The sequence below is a fragment of the Delphinus delphis genome, chromosome 14, assembly GCF_949987515.2.
Source record: "Delphinus delphis chromosome 14, mDelDel1.2, whole genome shotgun sequence".
NCBI classification, from domain to species: Eukaryota; Metazoa; Chordata; class Mammalia; order Artiodactyla; family Delphinidae; genus Delphinus; species Delphinus delphis.
In genome coordinates, this window is record NC_082696.1 from 38,345,520 (window position 1) to 38,361,873 (window position 16,354).

At 41.0% G+C, this 16,354-nt stretch overlaps 1 protein-coding gene and 1 long non-coding RNA gene across 4 annotated transcripts in view; one reads left to right on the forward strand and one right to left on the reverse strand.

Annotated features, from left to right (window-relative positions):
- CLVS2 (clavesin 2) overlaps positions 1–15,462 on the reverse strand; it is a 66,275-nt gene extending 50,813 nt beyond the window's left edge. The window contains exons 1-3 of one of the 2 annotated variants that reach the window (XM_060030546.1): positions 15,089–15,462; positions 13,714–14,643; positions 1,904–2,078 (exon numbers count right to left, since the gene is read on the reverse strand). In XM_060030546.1, coding sequence (XP_059886529.1) covers positions 1,904–2,078; positions 13,714–14,102 — 564 coding nt within the window. In that variant the 5' untranslated portion in view covers positions 14,103–14,643; positions 15,089–15,462. Of the gene's footprint in view, positions 1–1,903; positions 2,079–13,713; positions 14,654–15,088 lie in introns of those variants that run through there. The other variant, XM_060030547.1, reaches the window with a different exon arrangement.
- Positions 14,931–16,153, forward strand: LOC132437287 (uncharacterized). Of its 2 annotated transcripts, XR_011246716.1 has the most exons (4): positions 14,931–14,975; positions 15,058–15,192; positions 15,651–15,923; positions 16,028–16,153. It is a non-coding gene; the product is annotated as an uncharacterized lncRNA (long non-coding RNA). The 2 variants fall into 2 exon arrangements; XR_009521994.1 differs by having other exon boundaries at positions 15,651–16,138.
- Positions 16,154–16,354: the final 201 nt, after the last annotated feature.

Consider the following 16,354-nt stretch of genomic DNA (forward strand, 5'->3'; position numbering starts at 1 on the left):
AATTTATTCCCAGGAGGATCTCCCTCCTTTTAAGTGGCTTCCCAGTTGGCAACCAGGAGGAATCAACCCTGCTTACTCAGTCTGGGTCCTGGGAGCAAGGAAAGGGGATGGGGACAGTGATGGGGAATAGAGATAAGGCAGTTCAGCAGAGGTCCCTGCAGAGAGGGGGACCATTTCCCTGTCTAACACAAGCACAGAGGTTTAATCTGACTGTAGCTCCTGTTGGGCTGACCCTCAGCACTTAGAAAGTCCTGATGGGAGCCATGGGTAATGGGGAAGTTCCCAAATGTGTCCAAGTGGTCAGTTTTTTCCTCCACCGAGGACTTATCATATTACTATTAAATGACTCCATAAAGTGTGTAAATTAGCAAACGGCAAGATATTGAGTCTATCCTTGAGTTGTTTGTTTTTTTCAATTTTTTGGAAATAATATGAGTTCTCCAGTTCTTCATATGCTGAAGGCCTAGACTACCCCTCATGCCAGTTAAATTGGGATCACGATTATAAAAGGCTAGGTTACCATTCTGTGTTAAGTAATATGGTTGGTGGTGACCAATTTTCTCTACAGAGTGAGGAACACTTTACACGCTGATGGCAGGAGGGCAGAATTAGGACTGATTCTACATGATACACACATTTCCAAGCACTGTGTTTCCCCATGCCCTCCCAACTCTTATTAACTGTCTCTATGGAGTTAAAAAGAAAGTGTAGTTCAAGATAAGGCAGGAGCAAGGCTGACTCACCAAGAGCAGCTCAGGAAACCTGCATCAGGGAAAACCTATCAGAGAAAAGGATCAGTGTGTCTTATTCACTCCAGGGGCAAAACCCAAACTGTGAATTCAATTTGGTTAAGATGTCCTGCTGCTTGGAGAAGTGACCTTTTTTTAGGGGGCCATCATCCTTCAATTTAGGTGCCTATAGACACAGTCAGAAATTACTGTGAAGCAGAGATCTAGATAATTTTGGTTGTTCTACTTAAAAAAAGAAAAATCTAACATCCTGAACTAACGAATGACAACGATAAAATTAGTTATTTTGCGATATTTTCAGTGATAAACGTTATAAAAACTAACTGCTGCAAACTTCTAAAAAGCATGTTGAACATACTGAGAATAAATACTGAATAAGCTCACTTAAGAATTAATTTGCAAATCTTTTTAAGAATTTAAATTTTATTCCATAAATAGTATATATAAAGTAGCATAAAGCCAAGCAGAGAGCAGAAAAAAGACACCTTAAAACTTAAAAAGAAATCGTCGATATTAGGTTTATAACATGCCACTAAATAATAACTGATTTTCCATTTTATAATTCCCAACCAGTTAAATGTCATTCATTGGAAGATGCACCATTCCTCTGTCAACTCCACATCATGGCCCTTCCACAATTAAAAAAAAAAAAAAAAGAGCAAAAAAAACCCCAATTAAGCATAAAGAAGTAATTCAAAACAGTGATTCCATATCTCAGATACCAAAAACTTATTGATTGATTGGCTTTCCAACAGTTGTTGGGCAACTAAATGGAACAATGAAGCAAACATTTAGCTAATTAACAACTATACACAGAAAAGGAAAGAAAAACAAACAAACAAAAGCCTAGATAGCTAATAAGTAAAATACAGAAGATGTTGCTTGTTCTGATTATCAAGCTAAAAATCCCAGATCATCACTGGCACTTATAGACATAGTGAGGGCTTAGTGCCAAGTGTCACAAGCTTCCATTCATTAAAAGGCCCACATCTTCTAGCTTTTCTTCTATGATCCTTTGTCCAGTTAGTGTTTGTGCTTGAAAACTAGTTTTTTAAATGTGCTTTTATTATTCCTTAAGTAAGATCTTCTGTTGTTCTACCACAGATAAGCCAAACATGGGAGACTGAGAAACTGGGTAATTTGTAAATCATTACCTGAAGGCCTTCGATAGCCAAGCGCAGCATGCTTGGTGTAAGTTTAGAGGCTTGCTTGAAGGTGAAGTTACTCCAGTCTATGATCAAAACAAATCCATTCACTTGAAGCTCGGGATCTTCAATCATGGCTTCTAAAGAAAGTAAGATGGCACGCAAAATATCCACCAGTGTGTACCTATCGGCAACAGAAAAGGGCTGCATTAAATCTGACAACCACTTGTGTAGAAGCTATAGAAAGTTGTGAAGCATACTAAAAATTCCCTCTTAAACTACATCAGGAATCTTAAGGAAATGATTTTGTTTAAAAATCCTCTTTTAAGATGAAGTTTACTTTATTCGCTATACTCAGGGGACATACTAGAATTTAACATGTATTCTACCAAAACAAATTCCAATGCTTTTGAAAATACTACAATTTGTTTCCTTTTCCTTTCCTTCTAGGCCTTGCTATGAGTTTATAAAATCTCATTTCAACAACCCTAAAAACTAGGCATGGTACTTTTAAATAGCTCAAGAATGCTCTCAGCAGTACTGACATTTCATATCTTCACATGTAGAAAATTTGAGAATGAGATTTGAAGGAGTTTCATCAATAAACAACACTATACGTAAACAGTTATGATTGAAAGTGTCAACAGATTTTAATTGTACTGAGTTTATATCATAAAGGTAAAAGAAAAGAAAAGACAAAAAGGAAAGGTGGGATGGACAGAAAGAAAGGGAGATCAATGAAAATAAAAGGGAAAATGTACCTGTCTGTTATTACACAGGCCATCCAAATTTAGGGGTCAAGACTTTATCTTTTTCTACCTTGCAACTTAGCACAGTGCCTGGCACACTGTAAAAACTCCATAAATGCTCTTTACTTTCTTCTAAAATGGAACTAGACTAGAGTGCAAAGACACTAATTGTGCATTAAGACACTGCCTCAACGAAGGCAGCGGAAGTAAGAAGAAAAGAAGCCAAATTTGAGAAGTATTTTAGAGGTAAACGTTTTAAAATTTAATAATTAAACGTGAGGGCTAAGATTGAGGGAAGAGTATAAGATGACACACAGATTCTAGCTTCAGTCTGATTAGATGGTAAAAATCTTTCATCAAAATCAATAGTGCAAAAAGAGGATACAGTTGAGGATGGCTGGAAATGTGGAATTTGGAATAGTATCTGTTGTACTTGAGAAACATGTTGTATACCCAGAAAGATATATCAAGTAAACATCTGAAAAAGTAAATTCCAAACTCAGGAGAGAGCTCAAGATTGAAAATTCCAGAATCAAAAGCACACCAATCCTACGTTCAAGGAAGTGGATGAGGTAATGCAATCTGAGCTGAGAAGAAAATGAGATAATTACTCTAAGAGGGAATCCCAGCATTTCAAGAGGGATTAGTAAATTTATGGAAGATGTTAACAATTTTCCGTTTTTAGCAGCCTGCATTTCAAGTTTACTTTTCTGCTCAGACATTCAGGTGGAGGTATCTGGGAAAAGCGAGAGAAAGAAATCCTGACCTCAGGGGAGAGGTGGTGTGGGGAGGGGGGTGGATTAGGAGTGGAAATCATTGGGATTCAGTGGAAGCAATGGGTTCACCCAGGAAGATGCATGAGACAGTGAGCACATGTGAGGGAGTAGTTCTATTTTGACTTCTAAAAACATTTGGAGGCGAATGGAGAAAGTGTAGTAGTTCAGAAAGGAAGGAATAATTAACAGTGAAACCTCAGGCAATTTCTCACTTTCTCTGGGCCTCATTTCCTCATCTGTAAAATCAGTAGCTTGGAATAGAATCTCTTTAGGGTCCCAGCATTAATTAAGCAAAGGGTGTGGTGTCAGAAGACTTCAAGACGGAATCTCTTCCTGTCCCTCATTAGCTGTGTGGCCCTGGACATGTCAATGATTTATCATTCTGAGGTTTAGTTCCCTTAAATGAGAGTATCTATGATTATCTCACTGCAGCTCACTGGCAGTGGCAAGGTGGGAGGAGGGGGTATGGGAAGGGAAGTCAAAGACATGATTCAGGTGAAACCATTTGCACAATGCTAGGTATGTATCATGTGTTCAGTAAATGTTGGTTGGAATACACACATAGCACCCTTTTTACTGTAATGGTAACCACAGACATAGGCAGGGTATGATCAGAACTAAAGAATATTTGCTTGTAAATTTTACTTAAAAATTAACAATAATCTTTACATAGCTTATTACTACTGTGAAAGGCAAGGATCAAGAGATTATTTTTAAATCTCTGGAAAGTATACAGGGTATTTATAGGCCTAAGGCTATGGCATCCCAAAATACTACATAAGCACATGAGATAAATTTTTTTGTAGAGCTCTGTTAGCTGTCTTTAAATCTGTGAAATATGAATGACTGAATACCTTTATCTGTCACTTCATGGCTGGCTCATCTCCTTTTTAAACATAATGGCCTAACACAGTATTGTGACCAGAAGCCTATAAGCCTACACAGACTGGAAAGTTGGAGCAGGAAGGCTTTAGTTCTGGTTAAAATTTAGAGCTACCCCCTCTAAAAAAGTATTCACTTTAATTTCTGAAGTTCATAATAATATCACAGTTAAGAAAATTAAAAATTAGAACAATCCAGTTTAGAACTTCCCCCCATTATGATCATTCTTACATTTCCTATAAGAATGACAAATAGCATTAATACCAAACAGCCTTAAGTAAAAGTGGAATCTGAAATCGGCTTTGGAAGAATGATGCACTGTATGTATGAAGAATAAACCATGGCACCAGCAGGGCTGAAAACAAGAGGCAATTTGTTTTAAGTAACACATTTTAAGTTTGGCTTTTCCAAAACTGTGTCAAATCAAGAGAGAAACTTATATACATATCATTATTCCAAAGGAAAGAAAATAAGGCAAATCCCAGGATCATCAATAGAGAAAAGCAGGTTTGCAAAGTTTTCAAGGGTAAATCTAACAATGTTTTTTTTAATTTAATACTTTCTTCCAAAAAGAGAATTAAGTGATTTTTATATAAATTATACTAATGTATAAGTTTAATAAAAGAAACATAAAAACATCCTAGCTAACTGAATTCAAAGGGCAGGTCAAAACCACTCTTGACGGCTTCCCTGGTGGCGCAGTGGTTGGGATTCCACCTGCCGGTGTGGAGGACACGGGTTCGAGCCCTAGTCTGGGAGGATTACACGTGCCGTGGAGCGGCTGAGCCCGTGCGCCGCAAGTACTGAGCCTGCACTCTAGAGCCCACAAGCCACAACTGCTGAAGCCCGCATACCTGGAGCCTGTGCTCTGCAGCGGAGAAGTCACCGCATAAAGAAACCCGCGCACTGCAGCGAAAAGTGGCCCCCCGCTCGCCGCGGCTAGAGAAAGCCCGCATGCAGCAGCGAAGACCCAACTCAGCCAAAAATAAATAATTTTTTTTTTTTTTTTTAAAAAGGGCTTCCTTGGTGGCTCAGTGGTTGAGAGTCCACCTGCCGATGCAGGGGACACGGGTTTGTGCCCCGGTCCGGGAAGATCCCACATGCCGCGGAGCGGCTGGGCCCGTGAGCCACGGACGCTGAGCCTGTGCGTCCGGAGCCTGTTGCTCTGCAACGGAAGAGGCCACAACAGCGAGAGGCCTGCGTACCACAAAAAACAAAAAAACCCACTCTTGACACTCCAATCCTCTGTTGTCAAACATGTCACATTACTACCATTAGCAGCTCAGCAGGTTATTCGTAAGCAGAACATTATTACATGAGACCTTGCCAAAGTCTGCAAAATATCTTCCAAAGAAATGGAGCATTTTATGAATTTTCTGTCTTCAGGAATCCTACTTTCATTATTCTCTTTGAAACTATTTCCGAACTGTTGTATTTTACAAATTAGACGTCACTACAATAAGTATTTCACAAGCTCACCCCAATTATAGTAACTCTACCATTGCTATTCTTCCCTTCTATGTTGAAAGAAAGCCATAAACAATAAACTAGCCCATTAATGGAGCTCTTGGCTCCTGACTGTGCTTCCCAAAGCAGCATTAGGTAAAGCCTGAACCTGAAATCAACTTGGAGAGGATGAAATAATGACACCAGTACACCTGGGACTAGTAGACCACTGCTCTTGAAGGAAGTCAAAGCTGCTATAATATGTAAAAAAAAAAAAAAAAAAAAAATTCTCCTATTTCGTACCAGTGTGATCAAGAGCAGGGAAGCTTCTTCTCCTGCTCTGGCCTTACAAGGATTTGGGGAGCTACCTAGCCTATGCTTCTCTCCTGGGGCTCACAACGTCTTATCCCCTACTAGAGCTTACAATCAGTGCAAAGAGCGACTTAAATCACAAACAGGCCATTTCCTTCCTACTCTCCAGCCCTTTCTTTCAGCCTGACAAGGAAAAACTGGCATCTTGGCATCACACTGAGCAGCACAAGAGCAAGCAGCTTCCCCTCTGTCACTAAATCAATCAGCCATTATTAAATTCTTCATTAAGGCTGCCCCCAACCCTCAGTTTTCATTATGCCACATTTTCTCATGTCTGAAGCACTTTGTGTTAGAAAGGTGCCAGGGGAAGAGACAAAGGAGAAGAATTACTTTTATTAATGCCTCAGAGTATCATTAGTGCTAAAGTCAATGAATTCACCAAGGTATTTTATATTACTGAGTGGTAATAATAATATCTCTATCTGTGTAATCGTTTAAGATTTCCAAAGCAATTTCAAACGCATTATCTTAATCTCAAAATAAGCCCAAAGTCTCTGTGCCTGACTTAGTTCCTATTATTTTGGAGATGAGGACACAGATGAGATCTCAGAGAATTTAGACAGTTTGTCCAAAATCACTATGGGAGTAAAACTGGAAGCCTAGATGAGAAGCTGGGTCTTTCTGACACCCCAGTGCTCTCCACTCCTTATGGTGCCTAGACCTAGAACCGAGTTTGATGAATAGCTGTTCTGCTTTCTCATGTCTCAGTGGCATACTGTGTGTCAGAAGATGGATCAGAAAGTCGATACCAACATGGCGCCAGGCCAGTTATCAGGTTAGCTCCAACCTGGTCCCAGCAAGGGGCTTTGGTGGAAGAAAAGTAACAAGACATTTGTAAAAGTCAGGATGGGAACAGGCTAAGTCTACAAACCTTGGAGGAAATGTGAAATCCAAAATAATTAAGTGTCTGGTTTGTATCACTAGGCACAGATTAGTTGTCTCAGCCTTGCTTTAATTTTACTGCTGTGGAAATGTACATGAGTAAGGACAAAAGAATCCTTGTAAATGAAACATCTAGAGGAAAAATGTAATTCTTTGGGGAAAAAAAAGGTTAAAAAGTGTGCACGGGCTGCCGCCAAAATAAAATGAAATGAAATAAAACAAAGTTGTGCTGGAAAAATACATTGAAAAGGCTACTCTTCCTCAGAGCAGAATAAGTGTCTGCTTAGCTGCTTAATACAGTCTTTGCCTTCAGAATATTTATTCTACCAACTTAAATTTCTGTGCCTAATGGTCTACATTCTGATGTTTAATCAAGATTTTCTAAAACATAGATGAATCTTTTAATTATCAGAGCTTGCTTTTTTTATAATTATATTTAATTGTCTTTTCCCAGATTTATGTTGGTCAACTACCTGTACACACAAACCAAGTTTGACCAATTCACTTACTAGCTGTGAGGTTATGGGTGGAATAATTGCTCTGTGCCTCAGTTTCCGCATCTGCAAAATGTGGATATTAACAGAAGCTACCTCGTATGTATGTGATAAAGATTTAATAAATTAATGTTTATAAAGTGCTTAGAATAGTGCCTGACACATAGCATATGCTATAAAAGTGTTTCAACATGAATGAATGAATTAAATAATTAATTAAAATGAAAAAATAAAAGGTTGATTACATTACCCGAGCAGGTGATTTTCTTTCTATACAACACTGAGCAGCCTGCTGCTCCTGCCCTGAACTTCCAGCACTGACAAGCAATACCCTCATTTAGCACTTAATGACCTCTCTTGAGTTATTTAGCTTTTTGTGTTTTTTCTTCCCGGAGAGGTTGTATGTTCCTTGATGGTACAAAGAATGTGTCATGTGTCTTTTTTTGCACCTAGCACCTATTAAATGTCCACGTATGTAGCACATGCTGGAAAAAAGTATACTTTTTAAAACATTGATTTGAATCAAGTACTATTCTATTCACTCATTTTACTCGATGTTGTAAGGACCCAACCAACATACGGGGACATCTTTTCCCTCATGTCAATAGTGCCACTTACTATGTTAATGAAATGTATGTACCTGCATTCAATGATGTAAAAGAATTCAATCTTTTTCCCAGAATGGAGGAAATATAGTAATTTACTAAGGATAATTTAATAATTTATTAATTGTTGGCTCATGTTTTAAAATATCTTTACACATTTTTTGAGACATCCTTTCAGAGCACTTTAGTAACATCAAATCTGTTGCTTCTTTTCAACTTTGTTTAAAGTTGCATATTTGAAACATGAAAATAGCCTGGTTTGGGCCAGACCCAATCAACATCCTGCTGAAGTTTGGAACTCTTGGTCATTGCTGTTATTTCAGGATTATTTCACTAATTACTGCATAATTACCCTAATTTTTAGAGACTGTCCTATTTTTTTAAAGAGATTTGTCCCAATATTTAGCTAACATTTCTCAGGACAATTTTTTTTCTCTCCCATTTTCCATGGTATGAACCAAGGGCATATTTTGAAGTAAGCTGCAGTTCCCAGAGTATTTGTTTAAAGAGCAGCCCGATAAGGAAGCAATACAGAAGCCCTGCTGGGACAGAAACCCCATGGAACCCACACCTGCATTCCTAGTATTGACCTAATCTCAAAATCAGCCGTAATACGGCATAGCAGTGCCTCTAGGCTTTCGAAGGTAAGGATTCCTGACCCTGCCAGGATATATGACACCAAGAAACAAAAAGTTGAGAAATATTTAAATTTTAATAAACAGAGCCAAGAAGACTTGAAAAATCAGTCCAAAAAAATTAAGCCTTTTTGGCTTGTTTTTTGTTTTTAAAATTATCAAGTAAGAGTGTTTCTCCCTAATTAACTAGTTAATTGCCCTTGTCTGTTTTAATCTATTTCTAATCATTTTATTTTATTTTGTATTTTATGTTATTTTATTTTAGTGCACTTCCACAGAAGAGTAAAGCTTTGTGGCTGAGAATAAAGCAAATATGTATAGTCTATGGCTATCATTTAAAACTTTTAAGCTACCATCATCATAACCTTCTTTCATTTGAAGACTGGCTACATTATTTTAATAAATGAGAGCATAGTCATAATTAAAACTGAAGCTTCAAATAGCTGGCCATTTGTATAATATTTTCCTTTGTATGAAAAAGCCACACAATAGGAACGAACAAACTGACAACAGTACATGTTTTAGGCAAATTCCAGGATAAGTTAGAGGATCATAGCATTGTCTCACCAATCAGTCTTTGAGCTCTTTCAGAGTTTCAGTACTATAAGTGATAATCAATGTCCATTATGACAAGCCAAACATGGTACAAGACGGTCAGTGCTTTCTGAATTGCCACTATATTAGAATCATTTTAACTTGGCTGTATTTAATTGTTTTCTAATGGATGTTAATCAGATTCCAGATAAATTGTTTGTTTACAATTGGTTGTTTGTGGTACTAAGTAGAGAGAAGTCATTTATAAGTCTAAGAAGGTAAAATATTACTTGCAGGCTAACTGACAAATTACAGGCCACATATCAGAATACATGTCATCATTATGTTTCAGGTAACACAGTTTACTCATGAATATTCCCAATAATTACATGCCAGTGAATTTCGACTTCTCAGATACCTGCTCTCACGCCCTAGGGTCTAGACCACAATCTACTTTCGTTCCAAACTTCCTTTTCTTAAGGTAGTATAATCTATTCTAGCTTCTCGGTACATTATCATCACACTCTGTTGATGAAATCAGGTGGACAATTTGAAGGTATCTGCTGAGTCCTAAGCAGGGCACTGTCACTCAGGAAAGCAAGATAGCATGTAATATATGGAGGACTACTGCATCACAGTGCTGCAGGGTAACAATCCGTTTGTTTTTAATTTTGTGGAATTTACTTTTGTTTTCAGAAATTATGTTAGACGATTTGAAAAAAAAAAAAAAAAGATAAAATTGTGTGAATCTTTGCCAAGGATAGCCTGCTCAATAAACGTAACAAATCATCTGAAACCTGTTCTGTTTTTTTATAAAAGAACCACAGACCACACTGAAAGTCATTTTGACATTTCAGTATTTCAAATATTTTTTTAGCTGTATTACAAGGTGGGTACACTGTAAATATTATACCTCAGTCTCCTGAAGATTCCATATTTCTTGTAAAGGCTTTGGAAACGGTCCAGTTACTTGCAATAACCTGAAACTGACCTGCACTATACTGCAATAGGAAGAGACACTATTTTATTTATAGTCACCATCTCACACACATTTACTGTTTCCAGTCTCCTGAGAAGCACAGAAAACTGTCCTAAAAATTCAATATAGGAGAAAATATATATAGATAACTTCCTGCTTAGAATTCTTTTTTTAAAAAAATGCATAACTCAATTCAACTCAACAAACATTTACTGAACATTAACGCTAGTTCAGGTGCTGTTATAATAACATGAGGCTTAGTATTTTTTTGTTATACAAAACTCTTTACAAAGTTTTTCAAAATTCACAAAAAATCTTGATATTCCCTTTGGGAAGTTGGAAATAACCTGTTATCCAAATAAAGGGGGACATTTTCTTCTACCTCATTTCTGGAATTTCCCTGTGCAATCCTGGACAATTCCCACCTATTCTTTCTTTAAAACAATGTTATGTGTCTCTTTTTTTTTTTTTTTTTTGCGGTACGCGGGCCTCTCACCGTTGTGGCCTCTCGCGTTGCGGAGCACAGGCTCCGGACACGCAGGCTCAGTGGCCATGGCTCACGGGCCCAGCCGCTCTGCGGCAGGTGGGATCTTCCCGGACCGGGGCACAAACCCGTGTCCCCTGCATCGGCAGGCGGACTCTCAACCACTGCGCCACCAGGGAAGCCCTATTTTGTCTCTTTTAATAGTGTTTTTTTTTTTTTTTTTTTTTAGTTGTTGAAAGCCAGGTAATTCACTGAACAGCTCTAGAAGGTGGTTAGAATTATGTTCAGATGTGCAGTTTTCTGCAGGGACCCAGGTTGTTTGGACTGGTGGGATCAGAGCAGGAAGGTGAGAACACCTCACTCACAGAACAGGGGAGGGATGAGGAGTAAAAGAATTTGGCACATGGCATATCCAGCTAACAGAGCAATCGTAAGGTAAACACCTAGGGAAGGTGGCAGAGACTTCTGTAGGAGTCAAGTCAGATAAGCCTTGAAAATGTACGGTGGAGGAAGGAAGGGGATTCAGGCCAAAGGCAGGAAAAGAGCTGGTGACACTCTGGGCACTGTCAGAAAGGCAGTTGTCCTGCTGGTTTCAGAACAGGGCAGAGACAGTTCTTAGGCACATCTCCCAAGGATAAAGGTTTACAGAGGATGCCAAGAGGGGGGACCTGCTTATCCACTAGTCCTTGTATATGTGCATGTAGACATGGGATAGGGGGGTGCAGGCAGGGAAAAGGAGGGAGGGACTTTTTAAAAAATATATAGGAGGAGGAAACTCAACTGAATTTTAGATAAGCTCCAAATAAATTGTATACCTTTTGATCTTGAAGTACTAAAACTTCTTGATCATACCTGTTCATTTCCAACCACAGAAATTGAATTCACAATTATTAGTCTATAGGCCCTGTAAGGTATTTTTACAGGACATGGCTTTTCATTTTTAATGTCACATGTACAAAGTTTTAATATTTAAGATTTTGTGTAGATTTAAAGAAAAAGTTCTACATATCAATTAATAAGTCCCCTCCCATTGTAGATTTCCAGGGAGATATATTTTGATTACTAGTAACTTAGCCTTTACATGAAAACATGAGATAGACAACTAAAACACAGTTTCTTTAGTAAGTCCAAAATAATCACCTTTCCACATACATGAGAACTACAAGAGGCTTTCATCTTAATTAGGTTTATAAATCAATGTCAATATTAGCTCACTTATAGAAATAAATGAAAATAGGTTTGATGTATGTTCCTGTCTCCCTAAGGGCAACCTGCTTCCCTAATGATATCTTTAACAGACTTTGAGACATATTTAAATATACAATTTCCATAGCGCTCATTTCATGGCAACTCAATAAACTAAGTTCCAGTCTAACTCATGAAATACTAGGTTCTTTCTTGAATAAAATTTTTCTGCTTTGATATACACAATAATTGGTTTGCATAACCCTACAATGTACTTCTTAGATGAAATAAAAACTTTTAAAAGAGAAATTGTGGTCAAAGGATGCCATTTCATGAGCCTTTAAACTTTGCTACCTGATAAAGAGTACAGTAAAATCTCTATAATTAACCAAAATAAGAGACAGAAAGAGAGCTCCATTCCCCTCAATGGCTAACTCTATGAGTTTCTTAGCTTTATGATTCTTCAGGTAGTAGTTTATCTTTATATTTACCTAAAAAATAATTGTAGTTCTCAACGTAGAATTACAGGAAAAAGGAGACCAACTGAAGGGTTAAACGCCTGTTAAAAATATTAATTTGCATTCTAAAATCCCAAGACTCTGAGAAGCCTATCTGGAGACCTATAAGACCCATAAGATTTCTCAGTAACTGTAAAAGTCTTTTAAAGTTGCTCCAGAGATGGTTTAAACTAACCAGATGCATCAAAAATCACCATTCACCGCACTAAAAATACAGCGATGTTTTAACAACAAGCTTCTTATGATTCATAATTCTGGTGACGCTTTTAAGTTCCATGACATTTATTTAACTTCAAACTTAATTGAAACTACCTTACACAAAGGTCTTTTATAATTTCTTATATCTTTCAATCTGAGAAAATAATTCCTCCAACTGAGGAAGTAGAAGAGTCATTGTCTGTTTTTTTCTATTGTAATGTAGATGAAGTAAGAATATTAGTTCTCCTCCATTAAAAAGCCAGAGAGCTCAAAAAGTCTGCCAACTGACAGATCTGAACATTTTTCACTTCCTTCCAAATGACGAAAAATCACATCAGACAGGAAACACATTCTTTAGATTAGTGACAGGTGTAGAACAAGCACACAAGTCAGCCTTTATTTTCAGGGTCGGCGGCATGCTCAGCAACAGAGGGGACAACTCTTCCTTTTTATTGAAGTGACACACATCATATTATTCCTTCATCTACACATCACCAAGCAGAAAAGTTTCCAAGCAATAAAACTACTTGATCTTGGTTGAATGCCAGGGTAGTCTTAAAAAAATAAAACCGCAGTACTAAAGAGAGAGAGGAGGGGGAAGTGGTGGAGCACGATGATGGTGATGAATCCAGTTTAAGAATTTCTTCAGGAAAAAAAAAAAAAAAAGAATTTCTTTAGGAGGAAGGAGGGAAAGTTGTCTCCATTCTCATATTCATTTCTCCACAGAACAGTAAACTTATTTAGGAGTTGAAAAAATTAGCAGCTTTATTTAGAAGCTGAATGATTGAGATCATACAGCACAATAATATGGTTCATGAAGCACCTAACGCCGCAGTAGAAAACGGGTGCTAGTGAAGCAAGAGTTTCAAAGGTAAAGATAAAAGTCCCACCACCTCCCCAGGGTGCCCACCAAAAACGCATTTCTTCGTTCCAGTTTCTCTTCCCACCCACCCCACCCACCCACCCCGAGCCAAATAAACAGTAACGTCAAAGCTGTAAAACTATGACACTACTCAAGATAAATTCTGGAAAATGGGAGAGTAAAAGAAGCCCTAGTACAAGTTCGGATTTAGGACTTACCTGCTCTGATCCCAGTTGGCAGCGAAAAGGACTAGAATCTTCCTGCCATAGTGGTCCAGATTGGCTAGGCCCCCAGGGAAGCCATCCTTCAGTGCCTGCTTGATGCCCGGATCAGTGGCCTTGAAGCTTTTGAACATGTCCAGGTTCTGCTGCCGGTACTCAAAGTACTGGGCCAGGAGGCGGAAAGCCTCGAAGTGATGAAACTTCCTGGCCCGTAAGAAGCGTAAGATGAAGGCATCATCTGTGCGGAGAAAGCCAATGTCCGGCCTGGTGATGACCATATCCCTCACCTCCTGGATGTCCTGGTGCAGTGTGTCTGGGTTCTCATTGAGCTCCAGGCGGGCTTTCTCCAGGGTCTCAGGAGAGAGACCAGCCTGTAAATGAGTCATTGTTCTGCTTGTTCCTGAGCCCTGCCTTTCTCTTGCTGGCTGTCCCACTGCACCGCTGGCCCTGGTCACTACCACACACCGGCCTCCAGACCTCGCTGCTGCCTGCTTCCTCTTCTTTACAGGAAACGATTTGTCTTGGTGTCCAGTCAAGTACCCTGTTGCTCCTGCTTCCCCACACCTTTTCTATGGAGGATATAAACTTCTTTGCCCACCCCCTAAAAACAATGTCCCACTTTAGTTCCCTTGTCCCTTTCCTTTAAAGAGATGTGGACCTCTGGCGGCCCAGCGCTCCTCTTCTTGTCCTTTCTCTCTCCTAACAAAACACGCCTAACTGCACCCCGCACAGGTGGTGCTGATCTTGGTGCTGTCCTCTTCTCTTCCGAGATGTAACAGAAACAGCCCCCATGCACATCTCAGCCCCAGCACTGTGATGCTTCTGCGGTCCCTACTGAAGGATGCTCCTGCCAGGGATAACGATGGAAATTCTGATTAATAATAAGGCGGCTCTTCAGCTCGGAGCTCAGGGCGGGGGAGAGAGCGTCTTTGCCAGAAGGGAAAAGAGAGAAAGAGAAAGAGGGGGGAAGGAGCTTATTTCTCCTTCTACTTATTCAAAGATGCTATTTCTAAGACATTTGTGGGATTCCATTTAAAATGACTGTGATCCAGTTAGGCGGAGGCTCTGCAGATAGCGCACCTTCCCTCCTCCCCTCCTGGATGCACCGTGATCTCATAAGGCACCAGAAGGGGTTTTGGTGGCGTTGGCACCAGCGTGGGCTCCCCCCTCAACCCCACCCCCAACTTCTGTCTTCCTCTAGCCCTTTATTTCAACGGACTTGCTGCGGAGAGGTTGGGGGGAGGGATCTCGCCGGGAAGGTACATTGCAAAGGCAGGGTTGGGGGAGGAGAGGGTGGGAAAAAGGAGTGGAGGATAAAACCTTTTCTATAATACCCCAAAGCGAGAGAGAAGAAAGAGCAGCCGGCTCCTACCAGCAAACCCGGAGGCGGGGACGCTAAGCAAGGCGGCCCTCCCTGGCATCCATCGGCCGCGGCTTCGGAGGCGGCGGCGGCGATAGCAGCATCAGCCCCTCTCGGTGGGTTGGAGCGAGCAGAGAAGAGGGACGGCAGCTGGGACCCGGGCAGAAGACGCTCTGGGGAGCAGCCCTGACCACATCGTCCGCGAGCAGCCCGCTTCCTCTCCCCGCAGGAGGGGTGGGGGGAGCAGAGCTAGGGCCACCGTTGCCCCAGGTTCTCGCCCGGCCCTGTCATTCTCGCCTTCGGGAGAGGAGAAGGAAGGGAGCGAGAATCGAACGCCTGGATGGAGAAGGCCACGCGGGTAGCCGCCGCCTTTGTGCGCCCGGAGCCGCCGGGACCGTGGGCGCGGCGGGGCGGCGGCTGCGGGGCGCGGGCCTCACCCTGGGCGCTGCCCAGCGGCCGCAGTCGGGCGCGCCCCTCCGGGCTGCTGCTGCTGCGGCGGCGGCGGCGGCTGCGGCTGCCGCTGCTCAAAGAGGACGCGGCTCAGCCTAACTCCTCTCTAATTATCCCAGCACAGATCTCGCTGCGACGTAAGCACTCACTCAGCTCGCGCACGCCCTCGGCTGCTCTCTCCCTGACTCGTTTGGGTAGGATCGCAGTTTCCGTGGCATTCAGATATCCCGAGCCCCAAGTTGAGCCGGCTCCTGGTCCCCACTGCCGGGATGGCCGCTCGGGCGGACATGGCCTGGCCGGGCGGAGCAGCGACGCCTTGCAGCCTCCCCACGCCCCGCTCTCACCCTTTGTGTGCGAGACCCCGGCGCTGCCCGGCGGCGAGGAGCTGTAGCAGATGGTAATTCACAGTGACATACATTTTCTAGTTCCGGTAGGAGGTAATTTTTTGATGTGGAAGGAGTACGAAAACATTGTGTCCTTTCCACATTTTGTTGTTGACAGAAAGGTTGAATTTGGTAAAGAAGACCAGAGTGGTTCCAAAGCATTGTGCTGATGATTCAGTCCCCGGAGGAACTTATATGGATAGAATTTCGACCATAAGCTCTGGCTGCTAAATTCCTGTTGAAGAGGATGGAAATGAGCGCGGGGTGGGGTGGGGGCGTGGGTGGGACCAGTTCTCAGAGGAAGGAAAAACAGGCGCTCCTTGACTTCCTTCTCATCTCATAATAAAACACACATTTCTGGAGATGCATATGATGGTTCCCTCCGTTTTATACATCTGTACACAAGAATCATCATAAATGAGCAGAAGTCTTTGAGCTTGAGATG